This window comes from Microtus pennsylvanicus, chromosome 15 (genome assembly GCF_037038515.1).
Source record: "Microtus pennsylvanicus isolate mMicPen1 chromosome 15, mMicPen1.hap1, whole genome shotgun sequence".
Classification (NCBI taxonomy): domain Eukaryota; kingdom Metazoa; phylum Chordata; class Mammalia; order Rodentia; family Cricetidae; genus Microtus; species Microtus pennsylvanicus.
In genome coordinates, this window is record NC_134593.1 from 360,988 (window position 1) to 379,036 (window position 18,049).

General features: G+C 39.9%; 1 protein-coding gene across 4 annotated transcripts in view; it reads left to right on the forward strand.

The window, feature by feature from the left end:
- Positions 1 to 18,049, forward strand: part of Chd8 (chromodomain helicase DNA binding protein 8) — a 71,341-nt gene that overhangs the window by 32,497 nt on the left and 20,795 nt on the right. For all 4 annotated transcript variants that reach the window (XM_075950339.1, XM_075950342.1, XM_075950341.1 and 1 more), the window contains exons 6-16: positions 8,022 to 8,204; positions 8,427 to 8,495; positions 9,090 to 9,145; positions 9,660 to 9,777; positions 11,233 to 11,316; positions 13,351 to 13,488; positions 14,269 to 14,390; positions 14,532 to 14,775; positions 15,885 to 16,061; positions 16,919 to 17,062; positions 17,263 to 17,518. In XM_075950339.1, coding sequence (XP_075806454.1) covers positions 8,022 to 8,204; positions 8,427 to 8,495; positions 9,090 to 9,145; positions 9,660 to 9,777; positions 11,233 to 11,316; positions 13,351 to 13,488; positions 14,269 to 14,390; positions 14,532 to 14,775; positions 15,885 to 16,061; positions 16,919 to 17,062; positions 17,263 to 17,518 — 1,591 coding nt within the window. The remainder of the gene's footprint in view (positions 1 to 8,021; positions 8,205 to 8,426; positions 8,496 to 9,089; positions 9,146 to 9,659; positions 9,778 to 11,232; positions 11,317 to 13,350; positions 13,489 to 14,268; positions 14,391 to 14,531; positions 14,776 to 15,884; positions 16,062 to 16,918; positions 17,063 to 17,262; positions 17,519 to 18,049) is intronic.

Sequence of the window (18,049 nt, forward strand, 5' to 3'; positions counted from 1 at the left end):
TTTAACTATATATTAAGATGAAAAACAAATTTTTATAATATAAATAATAAGTAAAATTTTGGAGGTAGTTTATTAATTCACTAGGACCATTTTATCAAAATATCACAGATTAGTGCGGCTTAGCACTTGGTTGTTTTGTGTGTCGTGTGTGGTTTTGAAATTAGGGTTAATCCTGGGGCCCTGTACATGCTAGACAAGGATTCTGCTGTTGAGGTATGACCCCAGCCCTTTGCTTTATTTTGGGAACAGTTTTGCTATGTTGGCCAGCCTGATTTCAAACTTTACTTTCCCATCTAGCCTCCTGAGTAGCTGGGATTACAGGGTGTACTACTGTGCCCAGATAAATATTTATTTCTGATAGTCTGAGAGCTAGAAGTCCAAGAAGAGCTAAGATCTTCTACGATTTCCTGAGACGGTTTCCTTGAGCTGTAGCTGATCACCCTTGTTGGGTCCTCACACGGTCTTTCCTCCACCAGTACAAGGCCCTGGTGTGTTAGTGTCCAAATTTCAGGTTTATTTATTTGGACGATTGGTAAGGCACTCTGTGTCCCAGACTTTCTTAGACATACTGAGTTCTGGGATTACGGGTATGAGTCATACTCTGGTCACAATTCCTTTTCTCACAAGAACACAAGGCCAAGGGTGACGCCATATGTCTGTAAGACTTGAATCTGGGAGGCCAATCTAGCAGCATATTAAGAAGAATAATTTAAAAGGGGAAAGGAAATAGCAAGGAAAAAAATGTCAGTGAGAGGAACAGGGAAGAGGAGAGAAGGAAAGGGAAGAAAACAACATGAATCAGGGAAGGGAACACCAGCCTTGGATAAGGTCCAGCTTTTAAGAATTAACTTTAATTAATTAACATAAGTGAAATCATGATTATTATATTCTTTTTATCCTCTGGGACTGTGATGCTCTTTGTTTGATTGTTTGTTTGATATTTAGCCATTAGCCATTTTCTTTTTTTTAGCTAAAACATTTGGGGCTAGGATGTGGTTCCATTGGTAGAGTGCACAGAGCCCCGAGTGTCAGCCTCTGCATGATGGCAAACACCTGTGATCCCAGCACGGGGAGGGAAACCAGGGCCATTCTCATGTATACAGTAAATTCAATGATCCATGACACATTGGCTCAAAAAGAAAATTACACATGTATACACACACATAATTGAGACCTGCACATGGTAGAGAACTCTGTGTGTCTAACTTGTAGAGAGGTTAAGGCAAGAGATCACTTGAAACCAAGAATCTGAGACCACATTTTACATACACATAGGAATCTGAGACCATGTATTAAATACACATACTCACATACACATAGAGAGCTGAGACCATGTATTAAATACACATACTCACATACTTGCAGGGATCTGAGAACATGTATTAAATACACATCTACATAGAGATCTGAGAAAAAGTTTAGCAATGCTAAATTTGTAAACTATGAAATTTTGTCCCAAACCAAGTGGAAAATTTGGAAAACTGAGATAAAAATTTGGGGAACTGAGATAAAAATGATTGCTGTGAGTTCAAGGATAACCTGGGCTGCTGAGTGAGATTCTATATCAAAAACACAGAACAAAGAACTGAGGTGTGGTCCAGCTGGGAAATTGTTTGCCCCAAAGCATTAGAACCTCAGTACAGATTCCCCAAAACTAAGCTGGGCGGTGGTCAGCACTCAGGAAGCAGAGGCAGGCAGATCTCTGGATTCAAGGCCAGCCTGGTCTATAGATCAAGTTCCAGGACAGACTCCAAAGCTACACAGAGAAACCTTGTTTCGAAAACCACCCATTCCCCAAAGAAAAAAAGATTCCCCAAAATTAGTGCTGGGGGTGTTGGGGGCAGATGGGCCTCTAAAGCTCAGTAAACCTAACCACATCCATTAACACCAGGGTCATTGTGAAACACTGTAAAAAAGGTGTGTGTAGAGGGAGGTACATACATAACTCTAGCAAATCATCTCTAAATTCAAGGTTGCCAGAGCTACACAGTGAAACTTTGTTTCAATAATGAATAAAGTGGAGAGCAGTTGAAGAAAGACAACCAGTTGTCACAGTGTGTACCATACAAGTCAAAAAAACAAAAACCATCTGAACAAAAAGTTTCCATTCCAGACACCAGACCCGCCAGTTCTCCCCAAGAACCAGTTTAGTTTGAGTGAGGGTGCAGGGTGCATTCCCACCCTTCCAGAAATGGCTGCTGCCACTTAATACTGGTATCCCATGCCTACTTAAGGATTTACCGATAGATGGCCATTGCCCCTTTCTGGTTTATTTTAAAGTAAACCTATTTACTTTAAAACTTTTTTTAAATTAAAAAAAATGCTATTTTAAACCAGGTGTGGTGGTGCATATCTTTAATCCCAGGTACAGGCAGGCAAATCTCTGTGAGCTGAAGGCCAGCTTGATCTACCTAGTGAGATTGCCAAGGCTACACAAAGAGACTGTCTTGAAACAAATTAATAGTGAGACCCTGTCTCTTAAATAGTGTTATCTTAAGAATGCTACACAATAACTATAAAAGCAAGTAATACAGAAGGTAAAAAGTGGAGAGTGTCTGTAATCCTTTCTCAGTAACGAGATTTTCCTTAGGAATGTACAACAAATATGAGTTGTATCAATCAGTTTTCAGTTCGAGATAACACATTATCGAGTGTTATTGGCATATTTCAACAAAATGAAATTTATTTTGTTTCTTGGTTTATTTGTTGCTCTTGTAGTCGCCCCCCCCCCCCCATGAGGCAGAGTTTCTCCGTGTTGCTGTGGCGTACCTCTCCCTTGCAGTGTTGGGTTTAAAGGCACACACCACAGCCACCACCTGGTGGATAGCCTTCATGTGGTAACTTGTTGGCCGAGTACCGAGGTGATATAAGGCGCAATAGGACACAGTCATATGTGTACGTTACATCTGTGATCTGGTTGCTGTTGTACTGTGGTCAGTATGGCCTTCAGCTCACTAGGTAGCCTGGCTTGCCTCAAAGCCTTGAACATCTGACAAGCCTTCTGCCTCCACCTGATTGAGATTACAGATGTAATGGCTGTGCCTGCCTTTTTTCCCTTTCTTTCTTTCTTCCTTCCTTCCTTCCTTCCTTCCTTCCTTCCTTTCTTTCTTTCTTTCTTTCTTTCTTTCTAAATTAATGGTCCTGGGTTTGATCTGGGATTTCATTGCTTTCAAATGTTTTGAGATTGTCAGTTACCAAGTAGTGGTGGCACTTGGGCGGCAGAGGCGAGAGGATCTCTGTGAATTTGAGGCCAGCCTGGTCTGCAGAGTGAGTTCCAGGACAGCCAAGGACACAGAGAAACCCTGTCTCAAGAACACACACATGCACATGCTCGCACACACACAAAACCAACAACAACAGAAAAGAGATCATCAGTGATGAATGTGTCATTACATTCTCAATGAGAATTATTTGACTTAAATTAGGTATGAGTATAATTTGTGTATCCATTCTCCTGTTGATGGACATTTGAGTTGTATGCTTTGTTACTGTTAATGAGCAAGGGTTAAATGAGAAATTTTAGTACAAATTATTTTTGGATAGATTTTCATGTCTTATTACTACACCCTTAGAAATCAAATTAATAACTATAGGGTAAGCATATAACTGGCTAAAATCTGTTTTACAAATGATGTGTCGTGGGGCTGGAGAGATGGCTCAGAGGTTAAGAGCACTGACTGCTCTTCTAGAGGTTCTGAGTTTAATTCCCAGCAACCACATGGTGGCTCACAAGCATCTGAAGTGAGATCTGGCGCCCTCTTCTGGCCTGCAGGCATACATGCAGACAGAACACAGTATACACAATAAATAAATCTTTAAAAAAAAACAAATGATGTGTCATTTGTAAAACAGATTTTACCCTTTTAAATAAGCGTTTCTGGTTTTTGTTTTGTTTTGTCTTTTTAGACAGGGTTTCTCTGTGTAGTCCTGTTGTCCTGGAATTCCCTGAGGTCCACCTGCCTCTGTCTCCCAAGTGCTGGGATTAAAAGTGTGTACCACCACTGCCCTGCCCTGGATTCTGTTATACAGCTGAAACTTTTCCATTTGTCTCATCTGTTTAATAATTCTGTGCTATTTTATTTTAAGGCTATGACATGATTTCTTTAATTTGTGCTCTGTCTATGGTCATTTTCTTTCTGGTATTTTCCTGCAGTTAACACTACAGAAATTTGTGTACATGTACAAATATGTAAAACAGCATATTTGCTGTCAAAGGATAAAGCCAAAGTTTCCTCCACTGATCATGCTCATTGATACCCCCAACCAAACATGTCTGAGTTCCCTGATTTTTCTTTTTCCTTCTGTTTTGGGCATCAAATTTAGGGTCTTGAGCATGTTAGACAAATATTTCCACTCAAGTATTTTCCTAGCCTATGTTTAAAATGTTTTCCTCAAATGTTCTGAATTTTTTCCAGTCTGCTAGGTAGGGAGGGAAAAAGAAAAAGCACGAAAAACTCAGTATAGGGATTGGAGAGACGGCTTGGCAATTAACACCTAACTCCAGCTGCAGGAAAAGATGCCCTCGTTTGCCCTCCATAGGCACTGCACATACACAGTGCACAAACACGTTACAGATGAGCATCATAGCTTATGATTCTCGCCCCCAGCACTTGGGAGGTAGAAGCAGGAGAGTCAGAAGTTCAGGGTCATCACTCCTTACATAGAAAGCTTGATGCCAGCCTGAGTCCCAAACAATTTTTTTTTCAATTATATCTTTTTTTTGAACTGTTTCATGTCATTTTCCTTTATTTTGATAGTCAACGCTTTGTGTTATTCAGAATTCTTATGCTTAAGAAGTATATCTACAGCATTTTTCTTTGTTTTCTCTAGCTTTCTTTATATTGGATTATTTTTGCATATAACCTTAAATTAGTAAATATTGTCAAATTTGCCCATTTTTAGAGTAATTTTGCATACTCAAATTATTTTAGAAGATGTTTAGATTGTCTTACATATTTAGCATCTTTCTTTCGGAGGTGTTTCTTTGCTGCTGTCTGCCTGGCTGGCAGTCTCTGGTCAGTCCCTGGGCATGACCTCATTTGCTTCCCTCAGAGGCCGCGAGCTTGTCGTGCTCTGAGGCCCAGTGAGTGTGAGGAAGTGTTCCTACTTCACCTTTTGATTATCTGATGTTTATTTATTGTTTTATATAATGTTTATTCTGTGTACAGAATGATGGTTTTACTATATTTTTTTAAGTAATTTATTGTTTTATGTGCATTGGTGTTTTACCTGCATGCAAGTCTGTGTGAGGATGTTGGATCCCATGAAACTAGAATTACAGACGGTTGTGGCTGCCGTATGGGTGCTGGGAATTAAAACTGGGTCCTCTGGAGGGTAGCCAGTGCTCGTAACTGCTGAACCATCTCCAGTGCCCCCCCCTTAATTTATTTATTTTTATTTCATGTGCATTGGGGTTTTGCATGCATGTGTGTATGTGTGAGGGTATCAGATCCTGGAGAGGTGGACAGTGTGAGGGTGTCAGATCCTGGAGAGGTGGACAGTGTGAGGGTGTCAGATCCTGGAGAGGTGGACAGTGTGAGGGTGTCAGATCCTGGAGAGGTGGACAGTGTGAGGGTGTCAGATCCTGGAGAGATGGACAGTGAGAGCTGCCTGTCTTGTATGTGCTGGGAATTGAACCCGGGTCCTCGGGTTTGTCTATTGTGCTTCCATATAATTTTAAGGATTGTGGTCATTTTGACAGGGATACATCAAGTCTGTAAATTACTTTTGGAGATGCACCACTTTTTGTGACACTAGTTCTTTAACTCTGTGAGTAGGGGAGTCTTTTCTTGTAGTGGTTTCTATTTTGTATTTTGTAACATGAGGGAGGGCCGGCTTGTTGGGGTTTCTGTCCTGCCCAGTTCCCACAGTCGTTTGGCCCCAAAGAAAGTCACACAGAGACTCTATATGCACCAGTATTTAAAGTTTTAATTTTAGAGATCTTTTACCTTCTTTAGGGCTTTTTTAAGTTATATTTTTTTTCTCTTGGTTTCTTTCTCAGCATAACTGTTTTATTTCTCCGTATTTTAGGATCAGCTTCTCTAATTAAAACAAATGTTTTAGATCAAGTTTATATACCCATTTACCAAAATTTGTCTTTATAACCTATAATTTTTTTTCTTCATATGATTTTATGTCTTAAGAGATTTAATCATCTAGCTAGTATTTACTTTTATAAATGGTATCCTTTTTCACTGCATTCTTTCCTCCTCCAAAAAGGAATATTGTTACTGATTCATTTATTTGTCTATTTGCTGTGCTGAGGGACTTTACCCAAGACTGTGTGTGCTAGGCAAGTGCCCTACCACTGGGCCATCTCCCAAACCCTAGGAATATTGACTTTACAAAGTAATTTTATGTTATGCAAGTTTGCTCAATTCTATTATTTCTGTAATTGGTTCTTTTTCTGGGGATATATTATGCTGAAAAATAATTTCTGCTTCCCTATTTTTGTATTATGAACTGCAAATATTAAATTACAGTAAAAATGACTTATTTAGCCACTTGGAAGAATAAAGTAGATCTAAATATACATGTCTATATATGCATAGATATATAAATATTCATACATTTATATACCTATATATTTATATGGTGTGTGTTACATTATTATAGATATAACATAAAAATATATATATGTATTATATTTATTGATTTTTGGAGACAGGGTTTCTGTGTGGCCCTGGATGTCCTGCAACTAGCTCTGTAGACCAGGCTGTCTTGAACTCAGATCCACCTTTGACTACCTCCTGAGTGCTGGGATTAAAGGCATGTGCTGCTATGCCCAACCGACCTAAAATTTATTAAAAAAAAACTGTCTCAAGACTGGAGAGGTGGCTCTATGATTAAGAGCACTGACAGCTCTTTCAGAGGACCTAGTTGGATTCCTATCACCGACATGGCAGTTCCAGGGGGTCCCACATCCTCTTCTGACCTTTGTGTGCCCCAGGTGTAAAAGTGGTGGACAGACATACATACCTGCAAGCAAAAACATCCATTCACATAAAATAAAAATTTTAAAAATTTAAGAAAATAGGGAAGTGAGAAAACTGTCTCAGGAATATTGTTAACTAAACTTGAAGGCATGGTAACACATACCCTTAATCCTAGAACTCTGGAGGTAGAGGCAGACTTCAAGGCCACCCTGATCTATATAGTGAGTTCTAGGACAGCTGGGGTTATGCAGAGAGAGACTTGCCTTATAAAAACAATAAACAAAAAAGGAAGAGCTGGGAGTTGGTGGCCCATGCCTTTAATCCCAGCATTTGGGAGGCAGAGGTAGGCAGATCTCTAAGTTTGAGGCCAGCCTGGTGTGCAAAGCAAGTTCCAGAATAGCCCAGTTTCAGGGCTGTTACACAAAGAAACCTTGCCTTGTAAAACCAAAAAGGAAAAGAAAACCGAAGGAAGGAAAAGAGAAAAGAAGTAGCGTTAGCTGAAAAAAGTGACAGAAGACTACATATGAAAATGGATATTTTTGTCAAAATATCAAAGGCCAGTAGAAACAGCTCATGGGGTAAAAGAGTTTCCCATGCAGGCCTGACTACCTGAATTTGATCCTTGAACCTAAGGTGGACAGAGAGAATTGATCCAAAAGTTTCCTGACACCTGAACTACACACTATGCACACACACACAAACACACACACACAGAGTTTTGTTTTTTCATGAGAACTTTGGAATAAAATGTACATCCAGCATAGGCAAATACCTTTCAAAGTTTTCTTTTTGAAAAATGGCATGGGGGCTGGAGAGATGGCTCAGTGGTTAAGAGCAACTCTTCCAAAGGTCCTGAGTTCAATTCCCAGCAACCACATGGTGGCTCACAACCATCTGTAATGAGGTCTGGCGCCCTCTTCTGGCCTGTAGGCATACAGACAGAACATTGTATACTAAATAAATAAATAAATATTTAAAACAACAAAAAAGTGGCATGGAAGTAATATCAATACTTCAGGGCCAACCTATATCACAGATACATGAGTCACTGCCTCAAAAAATTCTCACTTTGTATTTCCTCTACAGAAGAGACGTTCAAACCGCCAAGTTAAACGAAAAAAATATACAGAGGACTTGGATATAAAGATAACAGATGATGAAGAAGAGGAGGAGGTCGATGTAACTGGTCCAATAAAACCCGAGCCCATCATCCCAGAACCAGTGCAGGAACCTGATGGAGAGACTCTGCCTTCCATGCAGTTCTTTGTGGTAAGCTAGCGTTAGCCATGTGAGAGTTTGTGCGCTGTGTGTGTGTGTGTGTGTGTGTGTGTGTGTGTGTGTGTGTGTGTGTGTTACTGTTTGTTGTTGTTTTGAGATAGGGTTTACTCTACAGGCCAGGCAGCAATCCTCTTGCCTCAGCCTCTGGAGTGCAGGGTTATTGGCGTGAACGGCCACACTCATTTTGTTGACTGACAACATCTTTTGCCACAGGAGAATCCCAGTGAAGAAGATGCTGCTATTGTGGACAAAGTGCTTTCCATGCGAGTTGTGAAGAAAGAGGTGAGGCCTCTCTGTCCTTAATGTCATTCGTAGCATTTTTATGTTGCATTCATAGGTTTATTTTCCCTGTGACAGGGACTCTCTACTACTGAGCTGCATCCACAGTTCACAAGTTTTATTTATTTGGTTTTTTTAATTAATTAATTTATTTATTTATTTATTATGTGTACAACATTCTGCTTCCCACACACCAGAAGAGGGCGCCAGATCTCATAGATGGTTGTGAGCCATCATGTGGTTACTGGGAATTGAACTCAGGACCTCTGGAAGAGCAGTCAGTGCTCTTAACCTCTGAGCCATCTCTCCAGCCCACACAAGTTTTATTTAGTGAGCACCTTTGAATAGCAGAGTATATTGCTAGGGTATGGTTTTAAGATGCTGTATGAAAACTAGCTAGAAAACACTTTTTTCACTGTTTTGTTTACAATGGATAAAAGATTACTGTTTTTAGCTCTCAGACCTCTGGTGCCGGATTAGTCCCTTGATTAATGAAATATTTAGGAAACATTAGGATGAAGTTCTGCCGTGTGTTGATGAAATTAAAAGATCTGTCTTTGATATACAAATGACTATAATTTCTATACTTCTTCTCAGCTTCCTTCTGGACAGTACACTGAGGCCGAGGAGTTTTTTGTCAAGTATAAGAACTAGTAAGTTACATGCAGTCAGAGCTGCTCACCCTATGTCAACAGGATGGGGAAGGGTCTCCCATCAAGACTACTGCTCACCCTGAGTCCACAAGTTCTGAAGGAGTCTCTCATGGAGACCTGTGTGCTTGGGAATATGCCTTATCCCCTCCTTTTTTTGTTGGTTTGTTTGTCTATTTGTTTTTTGCTTTAAGTTTTTCCAAGGGCTAATCAGACAATCTCAGGAATTAATATGACTGTTTCCTTTTAGCAAAGTGAGGCGAGGGCAGTTTCTGATAAAATTCCTTGTAATCTGCCCTGCTTCATTTAAGGCCTTATTACTCTAAACTGTAGTTTGTAAACAAACAGAGTTAGCATTGCTTGGTAGCTAGTAGGAAGTGTGGGTGTCTAGATGTGTCCCAGAGTAGGTGGTTTGCACAGTTCAAAAAAAGTTTAAGCTGTCTTCTGTTAAAGCACACATTTGCCCCACCTGTTGCTGGTTTCTCATGGCGTGATTGGCTGTTTCCACCCACTGTAGCTCCTACCTGCACTGTGAGTGGGCAACTATCTCCCAGCTGGAGAAGGATAAGAGGATCCATCAGAAACTAAAGCGGTTCAAAACAAAAATGGCTCAGATGAGACACTTCTTTCATGAGGTAATTAGGACTCAGTATTGACTATTATTACTTTCTACTTTCTTATGAGATGACAGGCTCTTGTATCCAGGCTGTCCTCAGACTCCCCTCTCAAGGGCTGCTATTACAGAGCCGTACCCATCACATGGCCTTCCCTTCCTTTCCTGGCACAAATTAGTTACCAGGCTATCAGCCTCTGCAAAAGATATGCTTGACTTGTGTGTATGAGTATAGAATTTTAATTTTGATTATTTAATTGGTACCATTCCATTGTTTTATTGGGTTTGGTTACAGTCTGTTAGAGAGGTATAAAGTTCAGCACTGTGAGATTGTGATAAGTCTGTGCATGGAGGATTTTCTGGAAGACGATAAAGTAGCCTGATCCACACTCAGCTCTCTTCTCTCCTATACTGGTCTTTTAACTTTCAACTATCAGCTGTTTCTTTAGATACAAACAACTTTCTCACTAAGAGAAAACTTGTTTTGTTGAGACATTCAGGCTGACTTACTGTGTAACTCTGACCTTAAACCGCCTTTCCCTCTGAGTGCTGGGTCATAGTTTATGTGTGCTGGAGATGTGATCCATGGCTTTTTGTGCTGAACAACATTCTGTCAACTGAACTTTATCTCCAGTCTGAGAAAACTTTTAAAAATCAGATTTCTCATGTAGTATTGGTAGAAATACTAATAAAGGAAATTTAATTTCTTATATCTAGGATTACTACTAATTAATTAAGCAAAGAAGCTACATAAGCAAAGAAATGTGTCCATTATATTTAACAATTAGAAGTTTTTCATGACCTTGACTTGTAACTGTATTATACAAGCATAAGGGAGAGTGAAAAGATGCCACCAATGGAGGTGATAAAATCCCTGTAATCTGCTCTGCCTCATTTAAGGCCTTATTACTCTAATAATGAAAAGCTATCTCTAGTTCTTGTACTCCTTTGCCTTCCCACTATATTCTCCACCAATGGAGGTGGCATCTTTGTGAAACACTTGGGAAAGCTCAATAAAGCAGAGCAGAAAGACAGTTTCAGAGTGATAGTCAAGAAGAGGCATTTGTTTGCATTATGAAATACAATAGAGCAAGTTTATATGTGTTGGTGACTAGTTCAACAGATAGAGAGTACTCAGAAGACCAGAAAGCATCCAGAACATCCAGTAGCCTGTTAGGGAGAAGAGATTCTGTGTCTGGTAACAGTAAGAAATAGATTTATAGGTTTTGTTAGTTTGTTTTTTGAGACAGGGTTTCTGTGTTAGTCTTGGCTGTTCTAGAACTGGCTCTATAAACCAGGGAAGCCTTGAATTCACAGAGATCCTCCTGAGTAAAATTTATATATTTTAATGCTATGAAAAATACACAATTCCAATTAATTTATTTTTTTAAACTTGTAAAGATGAAATAGAAAGGTATAGCTAGGTTTACTGGCAGTGATTTTCCTCCCTTACTGTTTGGTTTCATAACTCACCTAGGATGAAGAACCCTTCAATCCAGACTACGTAGAGGTTGATAGGATACTGGACGAGTCTCACAGTGTTGACAAGGATAATGGTGAGGTGAGTTGGGCATGGAGAAACATGAGAGACTTCCTGCAGGTTTCTGCTGGTTTGCTTGCCAATCCTTTATTTTTCAGATGTGGCCGAAAAACCAATTGGACTGAAAAGGTATTTCTGAGTTTCTTTTGTGGGATTCTTAGAATATAGTGGGAAGGCAAAGGAGTACAAGAACTAGAGATAGATTTTCATGCATCTTAGAGCTCCATTTGCAAGAGCTACTCACTGTGGTCTCTCCCTTTCCTTCAGGCTGTGTGGAGACCCTGCACACTAAGCCTTAAATCAATGAGTATAAAAACACTCCACAGGTTTCCGGCTTTCTGTATTTCCTGAACTTACCATTAGTTCAGTACATTTTTGTTTGTTTGGTTGGTTGGTTTGGTTTTTTAAGACAAGGTTTCTCTGTGTAACAACTCTGGCCACCCTGGAATTTGCTCTGTAGACCCAGCTGGCCTTTAACTCAGAAACTCACCTGCCTCTGCCTCTTGAGTGCTGGGATTAAAGGCGTGCGCCACCACTGCCCAGCAATTTTAGTACTTTTCATTTGTCATTTTAGACCATTTTGGAACCTACAGTTCCTGTTGTATAAATTTAGACTGAGGGTACAAGATATGTATTTTCAAGTTTGTTTTCTGGGAATATTTCTTTCATAAACTGTTTGGGAATCACTGTACTAAAACTTATAGATTAGGGAACATATTCTGTTTATGGTCATGTATTTGAAGTTTCCTTTTTCATTTTCCAAAGAGTCACACTTGATCTAAGCCAAAAATGAACTCACCCCCGTCTTAAATTATATCTACATGTCAGACTTCCTTTTCTTCTAAAATGTTCACAAAGTTTTTATGGCCTGTTTCAGTGACCAGGAGAGAATAGCACCAATGCTAAGTGGTAAGCTAGGCTTATGAGCTATGAGGTTCATTCCCACATGTCACTCCCAACAGGATCCGTGAGTCAGTCCTCCTTCTGTGACATTGCAAAGTTGTTTTCTCAGACTTCAGAGGAACTCAGATAGGACCTTAGATACTCAGGGCCTATTAATGTTTTAATGTCTAAATAGTCTACTAAGTATAACGTATATAATATATGTCCTCCTCAGTCTTTTCTACCATGGCAGTCTTATGTATCCTGTCACCGTACTTAGCCAAAGTAACTGGTCTTATGTTTGGACCCTTTGAAATGTACAACTGGTATGCTGAAAATGTTCTGGCCTTTTGATATTATAGTTAATGTTCCCAGTATTTGACAGTAGTATTCTCTGAATTCATTTCCCCCTCTCCAAAGTAGGTTTGATTTCTATTTTTCATTAGCTAACAATAGAAATAAGTATATTATTTAGAAAAATAAGCTGATATGCTAGAAACATGTGACTTGTACAAAAGGTTTTGGATGGAATGGCTCGAGTCACCACGGTAAAGAAAAAGCCATTGGATCATTTCTATTTGAAACACGTACACCCTAATGGGAGCTGTTTCAAGGAGGAATCGTGAATTCATAGAGATTCCTATGAGTGCACTCTCCCTAATATTTTTTGTTTTGATTTTTTAGACAGGGTTTCTTTGTGCCCTTTCCTGCCTAGCGCTTTCCTCTGTAGACCACACTGGCCTTGGACTCAGATGGATCCTGTGTGCTGTGATTAAAGGCAGGGGTCACCACACCTGGCTATGCCTGATCTGTCCAATTGTACCTGCTTTTATATAAGCCTATAATGGAAATACTTTTGCAGGACTGAATGATCATCTTTTTAATTTTATTTTTGTGGTCCCTAGGATCAGACCCAGAGTCCTCAGCATACTAGGGCCAGCACTCCAGCCCAGCAGTGACTATCTTAAATTACAAAAAGAGAAGAGGTATTGTCTCCCCTACAGTGGACACCTATAGAATAGGTCTCAGTTGGAGCTTCAGCATTTCTTCCTTGAGCGTGTGGTTGTGGATTCAGCCTGGTGTTTTCAGCACCTATGGACGAATACCTTGACATCCCGTATGAGAGTCCGGTTCCTCCCTTTAATCAGCTGCTTTGGCTTTGCTCTCTCCCAGCCTGTCATCTACTACCTGGTGAAGTGGTGCTCTCTGCCCTACGAGGACAGTACATGGGAGCTAAAAGAGGATGTTGATGAGGGCAAGATTCGAGAATTTAAGCGGATCCAGTCAAGGCACCCAGAACTCAAAAGAGTGGTAGGTACATGTGGGTGTCGATGATAAATGTGCTAATGGAAAGGGTTGTTATTTCAAGGCTTTATTTTTTTTCCCTACTTGCAGAAGTTTTTGTTAATTTAGCTTTCTACAGTGAAAATTCTCTAACATGTAAAGAAGGGTTGACTAATAATGTACCCATTCTTTATTTATTTCCTTTTTTAAATATTTATTTACTTTATGTGTATGGATGTTTTGTCTGCACACCAGAAGAGGGCATTGACGCCCATCCTTCTATGGTTATAGACAGTTGGGAACCTCCATGTGAATGCTGAAATTGAACTCAGGACCTCTGGAAGACTGGCCAGTGTTCTTTACTTTTGAACTATCTCTCCAGCCCCCTAAATTTCTTTTTTTCTTTTTTTTTTTAAACAGTTATTTTATTTATTTATTATGTATATAGTGCTCTGCCTGCATGTATCCCTGCAGGCCAGAAGAGGGCACCAAATCTCATTACAGATGGCTGTGAGCCACCATGTGGTTGCTGGGAATTAAACTCAGGACCTTTGGAAGAGCAGCCAGTGCTCTTAACCACTGAGCCATCTCTCCAGCCCCCCCACCCCAAATTTCTTAAAGTAGTTTCATGGGTTCTTCCTAAGTTACCCAGTAGGCATTCTTTCCTTTAGAAATAACATGCAGTCATAAATTTAAATGTATTTCACAGATTATAATCCAAGCAAGTTTTTCATTTGATTAAACTACTACAATTAGTAATTTTATAAGTGTTGCTGCACCACTAATTCAGATTTTTTTACTTTTTAGAATCGTCCACAGGCAAGTGCCTGGAAGAAATTGGAGCTGTCACATGAGTATAAAAACAGGAACCAACTGAGGGAATATCAGTTAGAAGGAGTCAATTGGCTCCTCTTCAATTGGTATAACAGGTAAAGAAAAGTGATCTTATAGCATGTAAGCTTAGTCTAGGAATTATTCTTATATATATTTTTTCCTAGGTAAATTCTTTTCATTAAGATGATAAATTTTTGACATATTCTTCTCTCCTATTCCTACCTCGAAATCTGCAGGCAGAACTGCATCCTCGCTGATGAAATGGGATTAGGCAAAACCATTCAGTCGATTGCCTTCCTGCAGGAGGTATATAATGTAGGCATCCACGGTCCCTTTTTGGTCATTGCTCCCTTGTCCACCATTACTAACTGGGAGCGAGAATTCAACACATGGACGGAGATGAACACTATTGTGTACCATGGCAGCCTGGCAAGCCGGCAGATGATTCAGCAGTATGAAATGTACTGTAAGGATTCTCGGGTGAGTGGTATGTCTTGGGAATGCTGTGCGTAGTGAACGTAGGCCTACGTACCTAGTATATCAGGGGCTGCTTAGGAGTTAAAGATGTTTTCTGAGGCTCTCTGTGATTTAAGGTCTTCTTTTATGCAATAGTGGGGCTGGACTTAGCTGTTTCTACCCGTGAGTCACTGGCCGTTCTGATTTCACATATGAATGCATCATTCTGATGAATTGGTTTCTTTGCTTGAGTCAAGTTCTGCAGTGCAGCCTGGCCTGGCTTTAGCTCCCTGAATACCGAGATGATAGTTATGCACCACGATACCCAGCTGGTACATGTAATTTAAGTAGAATTTTAAAAGCACTGATGAGTTTTAAAGTATTTTTCAGAGTGATAAACTTACATGTGGTAATAAACTTAAATACAATTGCCCTTTTTTTGAATGACTGAAATTTTAATAGGTGCTTTTTCCTGAAGAAAAAAATTTTGAATCACCCATTTTGTATAATTAATTATTTATTGCTGCTTTTTTATGATTTTTATCTCTAAGCTAAATTTTCTCATATATTATAGTTCTTAATTTTGTTAAAATTATTTGAATTTTAGGGTTCAATATTAACATGTTCTGTATTAGCTATGGCCACTTGTATTTTTTTATTTATTGTAGTGGTTTTGAAATAAGGGCTCCATGTGTAGCCCAGGTTGGCCTCAAACTGTGCTGCTATTGCCTCAGCTCCCTGAGTCAGCTAGGTTACACGGAGCTACCTGGCTCGGCTTCCACTTTTCCCTGTAGTATGTTTCAGCCTTGCTCAACATCTTGTGTACCTCATTGTTGACCAAGGAATGATCTAAGACAGATTTACATTAGCTAAGCATACAATGGTCAGAAATATCCAGCTCCACTCAGTGAGGTAGGCATGTTATTCTTTTCAAGAAGCTGAATCTGTTGAGAAAAGTGCATATCACGTCTGTGATTTGGCACTGACTGTTGGGAATATAAACAGTGGCAGAAGTTGGTAGTAGTGCAGTTGTGCTGTGTAAACTTCCTTAAGTATGTAAGGAAATGCAGAACTCTGCAGGTGGGCACGTGTTTAGGAGGTGCCTCTTCTGACTGCACTGGTTTCATAATTAGGGTCGCCTCATCCCAGGTGCATATAAGTTTGATGCCTTGATCACCACTTTTGAGATGATTTTGTCAGACTGTCCTGAGCTTCGTGAAATTGAGTGGCGCTGTGTTATCATCGATGAAGCCCACAGACTGAAGAACCGTAATTGCAAGCTACTCGATAGTCTGAAGCATATGGACCTGGTGAGTACTCCAAAGTGACTTATACACACAGACATCTGAAATTTAATCTAACTTTCCTGTGAAATGAAAACTGCCCTAGAATGAAAACCCATATTAGAGGGCCTCTGAAAGTCATAAACATTATAAGTTTTAGATTTGAAAATTAGCTATAAATGAGTGCTTCTTAATCATGAGGTACAGTGGGAAGGTACCTTAGTTACCTATCCCAAAGATTAATATTTAAAACAACAACTCTATTTTTCATGATTCTCTGGTTGAGCCTCTTGGGCCACACTCAACTAATATGTTCTCCTGGTGGTCTTTCCTGGGTCACTAATGTTGCTGCAGCTGACAGTTGATAGTAGTTATTTGTTGGAACACTTAGGTTATCTTACTCCTGGCCGTTCTTCTTCTAGTGGGCCAGATTGGGTGGGCTTCCTTACAGACTGACCCCAGAAAGAAGGGTCAGGTGGAGTGTGGAGCCCTTGAACTCCGACTCCAGTGCATTCTCTTTGTCAAGCCAGTCACAGGGCAGCCTGGGTTCCAGCGGGGAGCCTTTCTGGGAGGAATTACAGAGAACTAATGACCACAAAAACAGTCCACAGAGGAGCGAATTAGGATTTCTATGTTAATGTGGAGAGACATGAATTTGGATAGTGTAATCTGAGTTACTAGTACTTTATTTGGTTAAAGTCGGTATTTACTTAGTTTTAGTCTGTCAGATAAGGGCATCTCCTAAATAGCTTTGTTACTGAGTGAGCAAGTAAAAGAAAAGTTAAGGCAATAATCTGACCCATGATGGGGTCATAGTGTCGATAAAACTCAACTGACTGCATGCTTGGTGGATCTCTCCAAATCCTCTGTCTTCTCCCGTACAGGAGCATAAAGTGTTACTCACAGGAACACCACTGCAGAACACTGTAGAGGAACTCTTCAGCCTGCTCCATTTCTTGGAGCCTTCACAGTTCCCTTCAGAATCAGAGTTCCTTAAGGATTTTGGAGATCTCAAGACAGAGGAGCAGGTAAGAAATCTGTCTGATGAGGTATTAACTCATAATCTACAATCTTCAGATAGTAGAGAACTAATTTTGTTTCATGTTGTAATGTAATCCTATTGGTTTCTTTTTTCTTTATGATGTAATGTGATATTTGTTTGTTTCTTTTTCCCTTCTGATATAATGTAATGTTAGTGGTTTCTTTGTCTCTTTATAATGAACCACAGGTTCAAAAACTACAGGCCATTCTCAAGCCAATGATGCTGAGAAGACTCAAAGAGGATGTGGAAAAAAATTTGGCTCCCAAACAGGAAACTATCATTGAAGTAGAGCTTACCAACATCCAGAAGAAGTACTACCGAGCCATTTTAGAGAAGAATTTCTCCTTCCTTTCCAAAGGAGCAGGTCACACCAACATGCCTAACCTGCTGAACACCATGATGGAGTTACGCAAGTGCTGTAACCACCCGTACCTCATCAATGGTGAGGGCGCTCGAGTCCTGGACAGTGTGGGGGGGTGCGTGTGTGTCTGTTGTGATGGGGGCTGGGACTTGAGTGAGGGCAACACTGTGGAATCGTCTCTCCTTCCACCTCCATGTGGGCTATTGGGATCACACTCGGGTAGCCAGGCTTGCGAGGCAGGCACCTTTATCTTTTGAACAATCTTGCTGACCATTCTGATTATTTCTATTTCCTTGGTTTTACAAAAAATTTCTTGAATTAAATAGGATTTTTTTTATGTAGAATTTCATGAGTAAGGACTCAAATTATTCTGCATTCTGGATAAATGTTCTTACTGGTACCTCATAATGAATATTTTCATGGGGAGATGATTGTATGTTAATAATAGTAGGTATGTTCCAGTTTAGTCATTGTCTATGAAAGACCTGTCTTAATTAACATGCTTTATATAGCAGAATAGAAAATTAGCTTGGATATAAAAGTTTGGAACTTTTTGTGAGAAATGCTGCTATTAATGCATTTGCTGCATAAGCATGAGGACATGAATTTGCA